The sequence below is a fragment of the Simochromis diagramma genome, unplaced genomic scaffold (assembly GCF_900408965.1).
Source record: "Simochromis diagramma unplaced genomic scaffold, fSimDia1.1 OVJJ01000596.1, whole genome shotgun sequence".
Lineage (NCBI taxonomy): Eukaryota > Metazoa > Chordata > Actinopteri > Cichliformes > Cichlidae > Simochromis > Simochromis diagramma.
In genome coordinates this window covers 5,846,206-5,863,986 of record NW_024387245.1, presented here as the reverse complement: position 1 = coordinate 5,863,986, position 17,781 = coordinate 5,846,206, and the positions used below count along the sequence as shown (strand labels likewise).

At 42.3% G+C, this 17,781-nt stretch overlaps 1 protein-coding gene across 8 annotated transcripts in view; it reads right to left on the bottom strand.

Annotated features, from left to right (window-relative positions):
- Positions 1 to 11,568, bottom strand: part of rapgef1b (Rap guanine nucleotide exchange factor (GEF) 1b) — a 45,286-nt gene extending 33,718 nt beyond the window's left edge. For 7 of the 8 annotated variants that reach the window (XM_040053530.1, XM_040053535.1, XM_040053536.1 and 4 more), the window contains exon 1: positions 6,080 to 10,498. In XM_040053530.1, coding sequence (XP_039909464.1) covers positions 6,080 to 6,161 — 82 coding nt within the window. In that variant the 5' untranslated portion in view covers positions 6,162 to 10,498. Of the gene's footprint in view, positions 1 to 6,079; positions 10,499 to 11,282 lie in introns of those variants that run through there. The other variant, XM_040053533.1, reaches the window with a different exon arrangement.
- Between the last annotated feature and the right edge of the window lie 6,213 nt (positions 11,569 to 17,781).

Below are 17,781 nucleotides of genomic sequence, written 5' to 3'. Positions count from 1 at the left end.
CCCTCTGCTGCTGCAATAGGAAGGTGGTTCATTACTGATAGCATTTCTTCTTCTCTACTTACTTTGTGCTGATAATGTCTGTCACATTGTTCGTCTGTGTTTCCACACTCTGTAGATCTATGACTAACGCTACACACTCATTTATCCTCGTCACTCACTTTGACTCGCTTCCTTCACAATAGTATGATTCATTTAAAAACAATTATTGCAATACACTGTATATGCTTCAAGGATAATACCACACTGCACTGGCTATGCAATATTATGAGTATTTAGATAATCCTCACTCTTGGATGCTTTCAGTATGGGTCTGTGTATTAATGGCAGGCAGGGGATGAGCTAATGGAGCTATTTGATGGAAGCGCTTGGCAGAGAATTTCATAGAGGTTGTACTGAAAGCTATGGAGTGAGCCCTAAGGTCTAGTTGACTCAATTGTCCTCTGTGTCAGAGCGCAGGAACCCACACCAGCATCCACAGTCACAAACACAAAGGTTCTCCAAACTATTCAACCATGAGCAACAAAGGGTTGCAGAGGGGATGCCTTAAGGTCTGATTTTCAACAGCATCATCGACGCACAGAAAAAACATGCTGGAAGCTTCTGCTGACCCAATTGTTAATTTAAAAAAGGGAAAATGGTGACAAAAAGGGCACAAAGGGCTTGAATAAATAAATAAATTATCGCACTGTTTAAACTGTCCAGCTTTTCACGTACAAAGCAAAAGCATGATCGGTAGTGATGCAGTTAGCACGATGTTCATTAGATGCACTGGGAGGCGTAATGTTTTGCAAACAGACGGCAGCATGGTGGACAAAGGATAGCCAGCCGGCAAACATCCTGAAGAGAAGCAATCTCATCTCAGCCAGTGCACAGCCTTAATACCGGAGAGAGAGCAGTGTGAAGCACGGGGGGAGCAGGACGTTCATGAAGCAGTATAAGGATTGATTTATTCTTATCCCCCCCCCCAAAAAAAAGTTGCGGCAATATTGCCAATCCCTGAGCAAAACAGAAATTAGCTACAAAATCTAGAAACCTCATGTTAAAAGCTGCCATGTGCATAGGGCTCACACCTCGTGCACACTGTGTTAAGACCAGAGGACATCAGCACATCACATAACACAGTGCTGAAACTGAAAAATATACAAAACCAGGTTTCAGAATTGTTCTCTGGCTACTGTGTAGCTTTCCTTTTTATTTACATATGCAGCTATTTTAAGATCTAGTTTGTAATGCGAGTCATCTTCCTGCTAAAACAAAAATGACCAATCATTTGCTCATTCCACCTTCTTGACAGTGATGAACTCATCTTTTTGTTTGTCTTCAGTAACAGAGAACAATGTTTCCTTGGAGTTTTAGAGCAACCGTTTTTCAACTACAAGTTGATTTCTTCATGATGTGATTTTTCCCCCATTTCCAGAAGGACAAACGATTATCTGAGAAAATAATCAGCAGATTAATCTACAACGGAAAAAAAAAAAAAAAATCATTAGTTTAGCACCTAATTGTGATATTGATGGTTTTGTCATCTAGGAATCCATAGCAGTATCAGCTAATGATTCCATTAATGTGATGTGAGAGGCAAACGAGGCCACAGAGCAGCACGCTAAAGCTTTACTGGAGGGCAGGGGCAGTCAGTATGATGGAAAGGGTTAATAGCGGGGTGGGGGAGCGGAATTCACACAACATACACTTACACACCATCCTGGGTACCCCTCCTGTTCCTTCCCCGCTGACGCCTAAGTCACTGGTATGATTTCCTGTCCCTCGTCTCCCTCCCCTCTTCACAGCACAGAGCAGCCTGGACTCTGTAACTAACCCCCACATAACAACTTACCTTATAAAAATAGGTGGTGCCTAATAGCACATCACTAACAGACAGACACATTTACACAAACCCACACGACGCAAAGCAGCTCACTGCGATACACAACCACCCAACACAAACATGCTCAAACCAGCCTGATCCTTCAATTGACCTTCGGGCTGCAGCAATTTACTGCATTTTTTAGCGATCCATTTAAAGCTAGCTTTCTGAACCGATTCTTTCAGTAAAGTGAGACAGACCATGTGGCAGGCACCAGGTTCACCTGGGGTGAAACCGATAGACTAAGAAGCACAAAGTGCTATAAATACTCAGCTTGTCAGTATCTCTAACATCAAGCAGCACCAGAACAGAGACACTGCAACAGCTAAAAACCCCCTGTGATCTGCTGAGAATGAATTCAGAGTTCTCAGAGAACGGCAGCTGTTTGCCTCTTGCCAAACAGGCACTATAAAGCACTTGAGATAGGAGAACGATCCTACACACAGACAAACAGCCACAAGAGAACCGATCACTTCACTGTTGAGCACAAGACAGAGACAGATACAGAGAGGCAGAGAAGCACAGGAAACAGTAAATGGCCTCAACAGCAAGGAGTGGTACCACGCTCTCCATGTTAGAGAGCCGCACAAAGCCGATCTTGTCTGTGCAGCGGGCCACTCGTCATCCACTTGACACTTTGTGCACAAACACAGCACTGGATGAGACTGAAAGAGAGATGCCACATAATATATTTAATCTTACAGATCAAATGCACCCTGGCAAACCAAACTTTGTGAAAAATGTCCAAATGTAGCTTCTTAAAAATAGCCTTGGATGACAGACGTGTCCTTTACAAAGACGAGACTTGCCCACGTATAGACACTTATAATTAGGCAGCGGTCGTCTAAACTGTACTAGAGAGATTTGAATCACTCATACACAAAAAGAAAATTAAATGCAACTTTGTAATTACTTCTATATTAATCCGTAATAACACATTTTTGTGTCATCTTTTTCCAACTGTGGAAAAAGATGACACAAATTTCTATTATTTTGGGAAAACAGAGATCGATCTGTAGTCTACATGCTAAGGTTGGGCCACGGGATATAAATACTGTCAGTCAGTGATTAGCTGCAGGCTTTTATACATGTTTGTATGGGGGTTTTGAAAGGGCATCGTAGGAATCACCGTTTTCAATGAGTGAAATGTAGTCTGGCAAAAATCTATGTTAATAGTCACTTCCTAGTTACTTCCTAACGCGCATAATCGTTTATGCCAGTGTCAGCTGCCTCTAAGTGTCTGAGATTTGTTTTGTTTTTTAGTTTTTTTTTTAAACCAGACAAAAGCTACAACTGTTATTTTATTTTTTTTATTTGAACTGTTAAGCAGGCTATTATTAGCTCATTCTTGTCATCTGTACCAGTTTACTTGCTCAGCTGATGTCTGTCCACTTATCTGACATTCCACGGGTAAAAAGAAAAAGCTACATATTGCTGTTTCAGATGAATGAGGAAAGTTGCCTCTACATAACTGCATAACACCTTCCAGGGTTTTATTGATGTGCTGTTATTTTTGTCGTCTGTTCTTCCTCAGTATGCAGACACACTGCAGCAGACAACATGACTGCACTTCCAAAAATAGTATGGTAGGCCCTTTACAATACATCTGACGCTATAAAATGATATCTTCATTTTATGTTTATGTTTTAAATAACAGAAAATTAGGCAGAACGCTACCAAAGATAGAATCAGCATGGACAAGTCTAAAGACAAGCATTTTGGATGCTGAGGCTTTTGTAACAGAATTTAAGGGGAAAAAAAGAGTCAGTAAAATTTAACTCATTATTTGCTGTGAGATATCAGTCATATGAAGAGAAACAGGTCAAATAACAACTCAAAGTCTTCTCAGGCCAAAGCTGATTAATTATGTGATTATTTTGCCTTTAACCTCAGAAACATTCCATTTATTTCTGTTCTTCATTGCTGTTTTAAAAGCATATTCACACATTCAGGTTGTATAAGAAAGAACATCCAAGCAGAAGTGGGTCAGCGAACACTGAAACAAACAAACACAAATTCCTGGATTTTGTCCACAGGGCTACAGGCTCATTCAGTCACTGGCGAAGTCAAGATTGTGCGTGTTTGCATGCATTTCATCTACAATCTGGGATTAATATAAAGAAATCAAACCAAGGATTCACATTCATCTACAACCAAACAAAAAACACCCACATGCACCTTGACAACAAGGCTGACTTGTTTGCAAGCAATGTCAACTTCTCTCGCTTACCATTCCTGATTTAGACTGGTGTCGGAAACTGGCAGCAACTGTGGGACGTCCCCTTCATTGTATGCCAGCTCCCTGACCCAGCCATGCCACCCTGGGGTCTACATGATTTGACACACTGAACGCAGGAAGGCACGCACACACATGCACACTAAGGCGCAGCTTGACAGAACCCACCCCCCCCGCCTTTAAATAGATTTCTACATTTTCCGCCTTTGAGATTGCTGCTTTCAGGCACACCAATGCCACTCGCCTTTTCTCTCTCTGTGTCCCTGCTGCTCACTTTTCTTCAATAGAAAACTCAACATAGACAGATTTTTCTTTTCTTTCCTTCATCCTTGCAATGGTCAGTACTGTATCTGCAACACACACAGTGCAGTCCCCTGTGTGGATACACAAAACACGAAATACCCTGTTCCCTTCAATCAAATTTCCATAATATCAAAGTGTTAGAGTTACAAAGCGTTACAATAGTGCGTTAGAGCGCTATTGTAACTCAGTCCGAAACAAGAACTGAAAGACATCATCATTGGACACATTTGGAGTTTCAGTAGTGGTTCTCTGTCACACCGCTTTTACTTCTACAATCTCATCACGAACACCAGCAGTCTGAGTGAGGATGCTGTGGGTTCTGGCAGATGGGTTATAAAGACCGTTTAATACGATGCGATCGTTCAGATAAAGATTTGGATTTAGACGAGCGAATTGAAGCAGCAAAAAAAGACTTTTAGGCAGTGTGCAAACCAAGTGACACCAAAAAACAACATAAACAATAAGATCCAGAAACTGTTTATTTTGAAATTAAAGCCTCTGTAGTCAAATCAGCAGCTAATAGATGAATAACTACAAAATATTGTCCTTCTGCAGTATGACCAGCTATTTGTGTTTGGCCTCTGTGCATCTGTTTGAAGCACATTACTCACGCTACGGTCTCTGCAGAGGGCCATCATGACTACAGGGTCTGGGCAGCTCAGGGTACACAGACAAAATACACACAGTGAACACTGACTTTTGTTGCCTGCTGGGTTGAAATACATAGATTTATTAGGCTGAGCGCACCACAGACTGTGTGTTTTCAAAACAAGGTATTATGGCACTCGGCACTGTGTAATTACACAGCGATAGACTCGGCTACCTTAATTATGGAGCCTCTATGTTATACCAGCTCATCAGGGTGGATCTGTTCACGCAGCTTTAGCAGGAGGAAAGAAAAAAAAAATCAAACAGGGTTAACCCCAACATGTGGGTCAGAAAACATGCCCAGTTACCAAGGTGAGGCGAGGCAGGCAGCTTGGAGTTAAAATACCAAGATTACAGCTCCATAGCGCACATTTTCTGTATTGTGTAACAGGATTAAGACCAAAGCATGCAGGCACTGTATCAGATCCTAACCTGATGAGCCAGGATTAGAGCAGTTATGGCTTCTGTCGACATTTTTTTTTTTTTTTTTGGGGGGGGGGGGGGGTAAATAAGGCAAAGAGGAAGCCTGTGATTGAAGGCTGTGGCCCCGCAGAGCAGCCTCCTCAAACTGGGTCCACCCAAAGCTTCAGCAAAGCAAATGAGCACCTTCCATAAAGCCACACGACACAAAAAGCACAGAGAGGAATGTCCCCTGCATTTTATTCCACCAGCAAAGCCTACTTTACATTAAGGCTCCAAAGCTTGCAACCGCAGACTCAGACAAATAATCGTCACAAAAAGCAATGCGTGTACGCGTTTATTTTAACATAAACTGCAGAGTGAGTGTAACGCCATTAAAACTTTTGAAACCTGATGAGGGAAAAACAAAAACACAAAACAAAACAAAAAAACAAAAAAAACGCACTTCACATTTCTAGTAATGCTCATCTGCTAAAGTAAATGTCCTTGTCTAGTTTCTTCTTTGGGTATTCGAAGTCATTACAAGTTAAAATACCCAACATGCTTGTTTCTCCAGTAAAACAAATGTACAACTGATCACCAGCAAAAGTGCTGTGTGCTGTCTTTACCTGTGTCTTCATCTAAATCACCCTGCAGAGAGGAGTCTGTGTCCTCTGAGGAGGCCTGGCTCCTCCAGCTTATATTGCCCATCCAACAGTCCACGCAGCGACTAGTCCAGGTGATACTGATGCTTACGCCCTTTGTATACTGTGTCGTAGGTCACAGTGGCATTTTTTAGAGCTCTCTCTCACAAAGGCACTGCTGAGAGTTAGTCATAACTAACTTAGCCTCATGATCATCCTCACTTGACTCAGCCACGTTACACAGGACTTCAGAGGAAGAGCCACATATAGCAGTGACACAAGTCAGGAGGAGTCCAGAAGCATTGTGCTTTTCCCAAATCCAATGTGTTTTATATTCATATTCTTATAAATCTTGACTTAAGCAATCCTGGAAGGATGTCTGAGTGGGTGTCGTCACTGGTCCTGGAGAGAGTCCAACACTCCACAGTTATCTGGAATGGAGAATGCACTCAACAGTAATAAGGAAATGAGACGGCCACCTGCGGGAATAAACGACCTGCTCTCTGGCATGTAGGCCAACACGCAGCAGTGAACTCAGGGGAAGCATCTTCTTTCTATCCTTTTGAGATAGATTCAACACCTCAACAAAGTCTCTCAAAAACACACGTGGAAGTTGAGAGATGGGGAATATGACCCGCCAGTGACATACTGCTGCACTGAATTACACGTGAGACCACTGAAAATTATCTCAACTGCAGTCTTTCGCTCCACCTGGAAGGTGATGAAAGCACCTTAAAAATGTTCATGTTACAAAAACCCAGACTTCCCTTCGCTTCTCATCGATTGCCCTGGTCCAGCCATTACGCCACATGTAATCCATCCATTTCTCTATCCGATTCACTCTCTGCTCACAGACTTTATCCACCCTGTCCCTTTCTCTTCCCAAGCTCTTTTCCCTCCCTCTTTTTGCATTCCCATACACGGCACCAAAAAAATAAATAAAAAATGTAATTACAACACAGCTAAACCTATATGGGAAAAGCAAGCCTCTCATTCTGTGGTAGAGGGAGGGTGAAATGCTTGCTGCCATCAAACCTCAAAATTGCAGCATGACAAACCAGTGCTCATAGCTTGCTCTGTGCAACAGTGGGATCACTCATCAGCAATGTGGGCAGACCGAGTTATCCCGGGGAACCCTTTTGTAATCAGGACTACTTTAGCTCTTGCTCAGAGTTTTTTTGACCCAGGCATGCAGAGCTCGGCATTTACGGACATTAGGAAAAAGAAGCTATTTTAAGTCTGAAGCAACGAGCTAACCGCTTAGCAAACAAGGGCCATCGAAGTTTCACACACACACTTTAGTTTTAGCTCTTGTAATGCCTGACAGTAAACAGTGCAGCTAAGACCCTTTCAAAGGGTGAACCACAGATGCGCACTGCCACACTATGCAGCAAGGGGGGTGCAGGGAGTCTAAAATAAGGAACTGATGGATCAGTTCTGCCGCTGCGGCTGGCTACTACCATTGACTGTCCAGTAACAGAAGAGTCCGCAAGCTAATTTTAAAACACTGCACTGCTGCTCTCACGACTTTCTTACCAACACTGGTGTGCCAAAATGTGTCGTGTCACAACCCCAGTCTGCATGAGGGAAATTTTTGCAACCGTGAAAATCTCAATGATCTTTTCATAAGCAGCTTTTCTGGTGTGTTTAAATGTGTGTTTTGAGCTGTAAAGCGTGCACAGCATCCAAGCCTAATGCGAGTGGGAGAAAAAAAGAACTGTTCTTCTTTTTACTTCATTTTTATTAAATTAATTTTATTAAATTATAAAATTTTTATTTAATTCACAAATGACTACGTGCATCTTTGAAATAAATGCTGCTCACGGGATAGAAATAGTCTTGTAGTTCATCTTTTAAAAAAAACTCAAGCCAAAAAAAGCAATACAGCACATCTTAGTCGTGATCACCTGATATTATAATAAAAATGTTTTTGTTTTTTTTAAAAAGACATCTCTCAGTATTTTGTATATCATTAACAGGCTAATGTTAGCAGACTGAAATGAATAAATTAAGCACTGACAAACAAACCCAGCTAGCCAACACACACACACACACACAACCACACATGCACCCCCACCACAAAAACATGTTACAAAACTTTGCACTAATGCTGGCCAAGTGACTACAATAACTCAACCCAGAGCTGGTATGGTGTTTTAGAAAGAAGTGGCTAAAGAACAGATGCTGTTCTCTGCTGCTGAAGAAGTAGTAATGTTAATGCATTAATGTAGCTAACTTACCTAAAAACAAAAACAAATACTAAAAGATATCGAAAAGCTGCACTGTCTCTCACATCACCTTTGATTGTACTGTCACTGAGACAGTGCATGAAAACTAGTTATTATTATGACTGCTATTATTAGAAAAAGACACCGGTGAAAAGAGCAGTGGAACTCTGAGGTTTGAGCAAAATAACAATCTTTAAAGTGTACAAAGGGCACATATCCTGGCAACGGGGAGCAGTTAGAACAGATTTTTATTGACCCGTGCAGTTTTAGAATGGTTTGTGTGAATGAAGGCTTCATACACATGTAGACAATACAAATCGAACGAAGGAAAACTCATCCCAGGTGATGTGTCTCTGTTTTTATGCGGAAGATCTTCCTGAAAAGTGGATTCTGGGTTGGTTCTTCAAAGTGACGCTAAATGGATTTTCTTTCTTAAAATTTTGTATCGCCTTCATTTCAAAAATTAGGCCATCTTGGCAACAAAAAATCCCATTTCAGGACTGCTGCGCTAAATGTTTCACATCTTAATTTAACTGCAACAGTGGAATCATTCTAAGTGGGTCATTTAAAGTATGACATCCAACAAGTAAACATACGGTACCTACATAAAACGCTGTGGGATTAGAAAGTGTCTGAGCAGAGTCTGCAAGTCACAGTGCAGCACTCAAAACCAGCCAGAAATAATTCCCGTCAACAATGCATCGTTCACCAGTGATAAGCAGTGGATGAGAAGTATTTTTAACTTTTGATCAATGTCAGCACCCCCACAACTATTTATACTACTAATCATGAGCTCATTTAGCAACACTCGGAAAACTTAAATTGCTTAACGCACTGAAAGACAGGAAAAAGAGAAGAAGAAAAAAAAAGATGCCTTGGAGCTATTAATATGTGCTGACACTGCACACCAACCCAGTCATTCAGCTCACATCATGTACTATTATTAAGGCAGGCTACCTGACAGCATCTTCAAGTTTTAGCTTACACCAAAATGTGATCACACAGACTCAAAGCTTTTAAGCCTTCTGAGAAAAGCATTAAGAAACAGCTTCGGCTGTCTGGCTGCTGTTACGTTTTTTGGGGGACAAACACCGCAACACACTGAATCTGTTTATGGATTTCAGTTTTGGGCTGCTTGAGTGATGAAGTCATGTCAGTGAGTACGTAGAGAATGGGATTCAGCGCAAGAACCATCCATCTGATTTCATCAGAGGTGACACGCCTGGGCTCCACCGCACATGAGGTTCGCTTTTGCTTCCCGCGGGAAGGGCAAATTAGTGACTGGGTGACACCATCCCCGGTAATCGGAGGAGTATGTTGATGCAGCTAGTGAATTTGGTGTCCGTGTGTTTGCTCCTCAAGGCACCATTCTGCCAGCGACTAAAACTGTCACCCTGTTTCTATCCAGTCTCCAGAGACGAAGCCTTTCACACTTTCTCTCACACTCAAGCACTGCCTGCTGCAGAGTTTTCTGTTCTGAGTCCCAAGTCTCGCCCTTCCCTGTTTCCATTACACTAGCAACCACCACAGTGTGTCCTTGGGGACATATTTGGGATCAATAGGCAGATGAGAACAGACCAACAAGTAAACACAACTGGGAAGAATGGAAGCAGGGGAGAAGTGATGGTTTGGGTACTTGCTTTTAAGTTATCAGTTAAGCAAAGAGTCTACAAAAAAAGAAAACAAAATAAAAAACTCTTGCATTGCCTCTGACTTTTCATTTAGTTGTGACCATATGTAGTCATCTGTCCGCAAGACACGAAAGGAATCGGAAACTTTTACGCCTATGAAGAATGACTGAGCTAGTGGAGGATGACACTCCCTCCCCTCCTGTTACTGGGGGCTCTCAGTGTGTGTGTGTGTGTGTGTGTGTGTTCGCCTTTTCGCCCACTTACTGCAGGCAACACTGGGCAGGACACTATGTGGAGCGAAGTAAGGAGACAGCTGCTGGAATGGGATGCAAGTGTAGCTGACGGGTATAAAGTTTCCTTCCCAAAATCCCATCCATACCCCAACACTACTGCGTTTCCTCCCGTAGTGATTGTGCTCCGCAGTGAGAGTGAAAGTGAGAAAGTGAGCGACACGAGTAGACAAAATGAAAAAAATAAAAATAAAAATACGGGTCAAACCAACAACAAAAAAATGCCACGTGCACAATAGTGAAAATCAACACAAATACACACCCAGCAGCCCAGCGCGTGAACGCAATCCCATTCCAGGGGTAACAAGGCAGCTAGCCTTAGCCAGTAAAAGCTAACCTTGAGCTGCTGCTAGCTAAACCCGTCTTTAAATGTTCGCGGACGGCCAATTGGGAAGCAGGAGAAAAATGTCACACGATATATTCATTCATTTACGCGTCTTCCAAAGGGGAAAAAGGCGAAACACACGTGTTTCCTCTTGAGTGAAATTCAGAGATTTGTCCCGAGATGGTTAGCAACGCTCGCAGACAATCAAACCGGGGTGGTGTATTTACGACCCCCGTACCGAGAGTGAATGGAGAAATGCCGGTGTAGTACCATGGAAGAAAAGCCAGCACGATTTTTCTAAAAATAAAAAATAAAAAATGCTATTTCCCCGGACTAGCTCGCTAAACTGTTTTGAACACGAGAAGCTGTATTATTTTAACTAATGGATCAGTTAACCAGCTCTCCTTAAGTCAGCCTTTTGGTTTAAAAACGGGACAAAAAATATGAAAATATCATTAGCCGCTACCAGCTAGCAGACGCTTTATTTTAACTGGATAGCCGAGAAAAAGAACAATCCGTGAGGCCCAATTAAACCACCATTTACACCCAACACACTCATCCAAGCTTTATCTGGAGCACCCCCTTTTTTGTTGGCGTATGTGTTGGTCAACAGACCCCCATAATTTAATCCATCCGAGCCCCGTGTAAGGGAGACCGTTATACAGTATCCCGAAGGTGGAGCGGTGAGGTTCAGTCTAGCCGGGCAGGACTTACCTTGCTTGCTCTCTATTTTTCTCGACATTTTCGTAGCCAGCAGCTGTGATCCCACTCGCAGTTCAACAAAACCGTAGCTACAGACGAGCCTCGCCGTGCCTCTCCTCGGATTATTCCCTCATTTTCGATATGTTGTTGTGTCCACGAGATGATTCCGCCCCGGTTAATATAATATATTTATAGGCCACAGACATTGGTACGGTTATAAACTGCCTCCGTCCGTCTCCGGGTAATTTTCACTGGATACACACACACACTACGCTCACGTTAATGCCTTGAGCGGAGACTCGGCTAGGGTAGGCTATCATCCAGTGCAACAGCGCCCCCTTGCGTCAGGAATTAGCCACGTCATCTGTCAACAAGAGCATGGGCGTGTTTCGATTTCAGTTCAAAGTTAAAGCAAGCCCCGAATGTAATCCATACTGATTTTGCAAGTGCTGTTGCACACAGTCTCATAAATTAAGTCATCTGTCTTTTTCATGCAATTAAATAATAATAATAATGTGGAAATTCACCAATCATCCATTCACCCATATATCAATCTATCGCAGATGGAAAAAATGCAGAGTAGCCTGGACGGTAGCGATTTTTTTAACCTCATCAATTTTAGCAGTAGAAGGCTAATGAAATGATGGAGTGCGCAGGCTTCAAACAGCCATTTCAGCAGCTCGGTTCAAAACCAGCATCATGGCCGAAAAGACAGAACAAGTCTTAAAAACTAGTAAAAGCTCCCGAAGAAATCAAGTGTTGCACAAAAAGATAGATCAGGGGTGTTGATCGGTGTGATCATCAAAACAAAGCAATGGGTCTCTATATAATAATTAATAATTAATTTAAGGTTAATAATCAGTTTCAGCAAATTAAAAAGATTACATCGCCACTGATGTTTAGATTGCGAGGGATCTAAAGGTTTAAAGCTTTACTCACAGACATTTGGTTCTTTTTTCTTGTTAATATCTATGTTATTCGCATGTTTTGGAATAAAGTTGAAAAGCACATAACGATTAAAAGTACAATACCTGGTTAAATGAAGGAACCTATCTAAACAGACTTGTGAGCGCTAGAAAATGCATGGACACTTCGCAGCTTTTTTCTGGAAGTGTAACTGGTTTGCATTTTTTTTCTTTGCACATGTCTTTTCACTCTGCCTGTATACACTAGTTTGCATTTCTTCCTGTTAAAAGAGGGTTTTTCTTTTCCGCTGTCGCCAAGTGCTTGCTCACAGGGTCTCTGATTGGAGGGGTTTCTCTGTAGTACTGTAGGGTGTAGTACTGTAGTATTAAGCGGTTACAGTTAAGGTTAGTGTATTTCAGAACACATTTTTCCTCTCTAAGGCACTTTCAGGGCAGCTTTTACTCTGAAAAAGCAGGATTTCTTGTATTTTTGCTAGTATACTTGCCTAGAGTTCAGTGTGTATGTGTGTGCAGTGTTTTGACCAGGAAACCAGCCTGGCAAGACCCACACATCTTGGCTGCATCTTATCCTCCAATCAATTAAGTCAAAAGATAATGGTACGGACAACAGCCAGAGTAACTCTTAATTAGATCTTCCCCCCATAAATGTTTTATACATAGCAGAGGTGATTTATGCTTCGAGTGTTTTGAATCACTACTGGCCGTTTGAACATTTAGCATCAGCTCTAGTTTGTATATCTAGAGGAGAACCTGTCATTTTTTCCCACATTTGATCTCTAATCAAATGCCAGTAAACAACAGCATTCACAGAAGTTCTTTTAAATAAGCAAGAATTGTGATTTTAAAAGTGGTAGTTGAAAATTGTAATATTTCAATAATATCTATGTCTTCTGTCATAGACATTTGTTTTTTGTCGATATCTTTTGGCTCATTTGAGCTATCCTAATACTAAATAGAGGACATTGTGGGCTTTCCATTGATATCTCATGTGTTTGGGGTGGTCTTTTAGCTCCAAAAGGAAGGCAATTACAAAAAAGTGGAAAGATTCACTGTTCCTCGGTTCTCGGGAGGATATATTAACGTCTGCTTTGTAATTACAGAGTAGTTTGAACCATTTACAAGTTAAATGGAAGCACACAGCCCACTGTTGGGCACGCTAAAACCTTGCTTAGATGCATATACTACAACTACATTTTTCTTATTTTCCCCCTGTTACCATTCATGTACTGCATGTGACAGGAAAATTAAAGGCCGAGTAGAAGAAGAAAGGGGAAGCATGGCTCTAATTTGATGCTCGTTTCAACTGCTGACTATGGCTTTTGCTCACTTAGTGCTTCACATTATCCTCTCTATTAAAGTGCAACCATCTAAATTATGTCTTGAGTGTACCAAGACGAAGCGAGCATGCCATATCAACTTTTTATGAATAATTGATCTGACTGACAGAGTGATCTACATTCCTTGAGTGATGTGGGTCAGCTCATACACTCGCAGTGCGCCCGTGAACGCAGAGGCATGCATTAAAATACTGAGATAAGGAGTTCATTACACACTGTTGGCCGCTTCTTCTGAGCTTTGGTGCCGCTCACCTCATCAGCGACCGATTTAATCGCTTATCAGAGAAAGGCCTTGAGTGTCAAGGATTCATATTTACACTGGCAGTCATTATGCCTGCTCCCTTGTGCTCTTGCTTGCGCAGCAGAAGCCACACCCATATAAGAAGTGCAAAGTGCTTGCTTTGTGTGTTTGTGCTAGGGAGAGGTGTGTGGGTGTGTGTGTGGAGGAGGGGAAGGAGTGGAATACGTTCCCCGAGGCTATGATAAAGTCACAGAGGGAAGACAATGATCTGCCAAGCAATGCCAGACTTGTCAGGGCAGGATAGGGCCTCACAGCGCAGTCAGAGTTGGTCTCTTTTAGAGCGTCTTGGTGTTTTCCTGACAGCCTGCATTCAGTCTCCCACAGAAACATCCAAGCAGCTGTCTCATCTAATGACCACGTTCAATTTGGGGCTTGAAATTTCAGCTTCACAAGGCAGCGTAAAGCCTCTCTGCCACGAGTGACAACTGATTGCTGGCTCTACTAACGAGACAAGACTTTAAAATATACACAACAATAACTAGAGGAGTCTTCTACATCTTATTGCTTTGTCACATGACTCACATTTGTCTTTGTTTTCTTTCATATCATTTTCACTTTTTTTCATTAAATGTCACTTAAGCCTCAGCGCAGCCCTTTGCTGACATCCGTTGGCTGCGTAGTAAACCAAGCACACCGAGTCACGCCGCTTTATACCACAGAGTGGTGCTCTTGGTCCACCGATCATACTTGTATGCTGGATCACGACCCCGTGGTGGTACACTTCTAGTAATGTGCTGTACATGCGGGTAAATGTCACAGAATATGGTAATACAATGATAAAGCTCTTTGATGAGCTTCACTGAGGGCAGGAATTAAAAAAAAAATCTGTATGATCATCTTAATAAGTCACCAAATAGTTAAAAAAATTCCACTAATTAATTCCACTGTTTAAAGTTATAACTACTCCCCTTAATGAAGACAAATGTTTGGAAATAGCAAGCAGGTTAATCCATCACCACGCTCAGATATTCAGGGTCGATACCTCTGATGAATGTGGGAAGCTTTATACTGGTTCACACTGGGAAATTTCCACTCTGGGCTTGCAGCAAGATCAGGTCAGCTGTGCGCTGGATGCAGTTCACCGTTAGACGGGGCAAAGAAAGGAGAGGCAGGAGAGTTTTGTTAGCTGAGAGTTGTCAGCGAGAGCTTTGAGATGGGGTTTGATCTTCGCGGTGGTGCAGTGCTCAAACACAGTTTAAGACTTGGTTAACCTTGGCCAGCGGTCGCACCGTTCTGTCTGTCTCGCATCTGAGAGTTGGAGAAAGAAGGAGGGGATCAGCGAGGCTTATATGAGTGAAATGCATTTTAATTGAGAGGGAGCGGGGGAAGGCCTACCTTGACAACAATCAGGGTCCTCTGTCTTTGGACCTCTGTTAACGTACAGTGATTTTCAAGAGAGGTTTTCATGATAGGATTAAGACAGTGGGCCGGGGGTGGGAGGTGGAGAAGATGGAGAAGCGTCGAACAAAGAGGACAAGGTGTCTGGGTCATAACCTACTCAATACTGCATGAGAATAGAACAATCTGTCACTGCCACAAACAAACACACTGAGAGATGTCGACAAGGTTAGGAGAAATCAGATGGTGAAGAGAGGGGATCATCAACAGTTGTCATGGTAAAACAAGCAGTGCTGCATTAAATCTTTGCACTAAAACTGCATATTCAGACTAAAAATTGAGATTTGCTTCCCACAGTATATAACGCACACATATACAGTAACTGTTGCAAACATTCGTGGATGCAGCCACGCTACAAACACATAGAAATTATTTATGTGCTGAGGCAGGCATTGTCGAGCTGCTCTTTAGAGCTCCACGGGACAGCGGGCCTGGCTCTTAGAAAGCCCAGCTGCTCGCCTTTCAAGATCACTCCGTCCTGTCACTATGGCAGAGAAGGTCTTACAGTCTAAACTCACCCCCTCCTCTCCATATTTTCCGTGGCACTTTTAAATAGAGGGGTCGACCTATCTTCGAGGTGGGACCCTCCCTCTCCCTCTGTACCAGGCCTTCCAGTGCTCCTGATTGACATTTAAGTCCGACGGTAGGGTAAAGAGGGCCAAAGAGCATGAAATGAGAACGGCCGCGGGGCTGCACACCGAGACTTGACCACTCCCTTTCTCACCCCCCCCCGTCGCCCACCTCCATTAGTCGCTGAAGTCCCCTGGGGGAACTGCAGGCGACCCTCAGCCTGAGAGGTGAGCTCACAGTTCCTTAGTGTGAAAGCACAAAGAGGTCGGGATGAGATGTAACGATGCAGAGAACAATTACGGTTCTTCAGATGATCATCTTTGCAGTGAGGCTTGGCCTTCTTTACTTCTTATGCTTTCTCCTTTAGAAGGCTAAATGTCAGCGTTTATCCTTCCCTTTATTTTGCTCAGCAGGTCAGAGGCATTTCAGGGATCTTTGAGGATATCGCAAGCATTTATTTTTTACTTTTTTCCCCCTGCAAATCTTATCTATTAAGATCTATCATACTTGTGTGTACCCTGTAAATGTACTGTGTGGTTTTGTAACATTCCAGTTTCACCACGCACCCATTTCTGTGCGTTTTAAGTTGAAAATCTGCCATTTGAGCGGCCGCCTCTTCACACAAGCCATCGCGCCATTTTCATGCATAATACTGGTCAACCTTACACTGGCAAGTGTTATCAGTGGATATTAGCAGTTGAGCAGGATGCGTCAATGTCTACTCCTGCTGGTTTGGCCTAGTTTTCACAGTAGCAGTTATTATAAGCTAGGCACAGAGTAAGACAGTCTGGTCTGTGGGTATCACACTGCGTGAGGGGGTTACTGTTAAAAGCCTGAAGAGTCTGCAACATGGCTGAGCTGCATCGCTATCCAACTTTACAATCCACACAAGGGCCATTTAACAGGATCAGTGGTTAAAACTCATTAATCGAATTAGGTGTTTGCCGCCTGAAGTTAAAGCTGCTACACTGAGACTTGGATACAGTGAGCTGTGTAAGTTTGTGTTTAAGCAGGCAGGCAGTGGGGACACCCGACTTTGTGAACATAACTGAAGAATGTAGGATATTCAAGCTGATACCATAGATGTTTTTACTAAAGATCTCAGATGAGTTCTAATCTGACCTCAAGGTCAAGGTCAGAGGTCAAGTTTATTGAAAACCTTGTGAGCACATGTTGCTGTATTTAAATACGCCTTTGAAAAATAAGAAATAATCACTGATGGGTCATGCATAACTATGACAATGCAGCTAAGACAACAGCACTCGGAAACTGCACCTACACGACACTAAAACTTTATGATATTTTTATTACAGCATACAGAGGTCCGTCTGTTATGGCGTCAATTTGACGTCATAGGGTGTTGTATTTAAAAACTAAAAGGTGTGTTGTACAGTTCTCTTCATGTCCTTTCATAGGATATATAACTTGATATGGCTTCTTGATTTTTTTTCCCAATTGTCAACTTTGACCTTGGGTGCTATTAATGAAGGTCAAGGTTAAATGCTTAACCAGCCTAGGTACTCATGTCCCCCAAGACCTAGTATGTTGTTGTGAAGTTTGAAGATGAGCCATAAAAAATTGCGGGTAATAAAAAACTTTTGCTGATTTTCACATTTTACTGTGACCTTGATCACTTTTCACCAAAATTAAACAAGCTCAAACTGTTTTTTGTATCTATCATCATTCAAACTTTAAAAATCTTGAAAAATGTATATAACGACATTAGATTTCAATAAAATTTTTGATTTTATAGACGGGAAAATGATCAACTATTTGGATATCTGTGACAGTTAAGAGTATGTGAACCTCACGCTAACAAGAAGATGAAATTTGGTCACGTGTTTCCGATGAGTGGGTTAACAAACAGGTGTGAACAGGCGACCCGTTTTTGTTTCAAGAGCAGCGATCTGTCAGCGTCTTATCTTCTTCACTGTCCTTGTTTGTGGAAGTGTCTTACGGCAAAAACAAAGCAGATATCT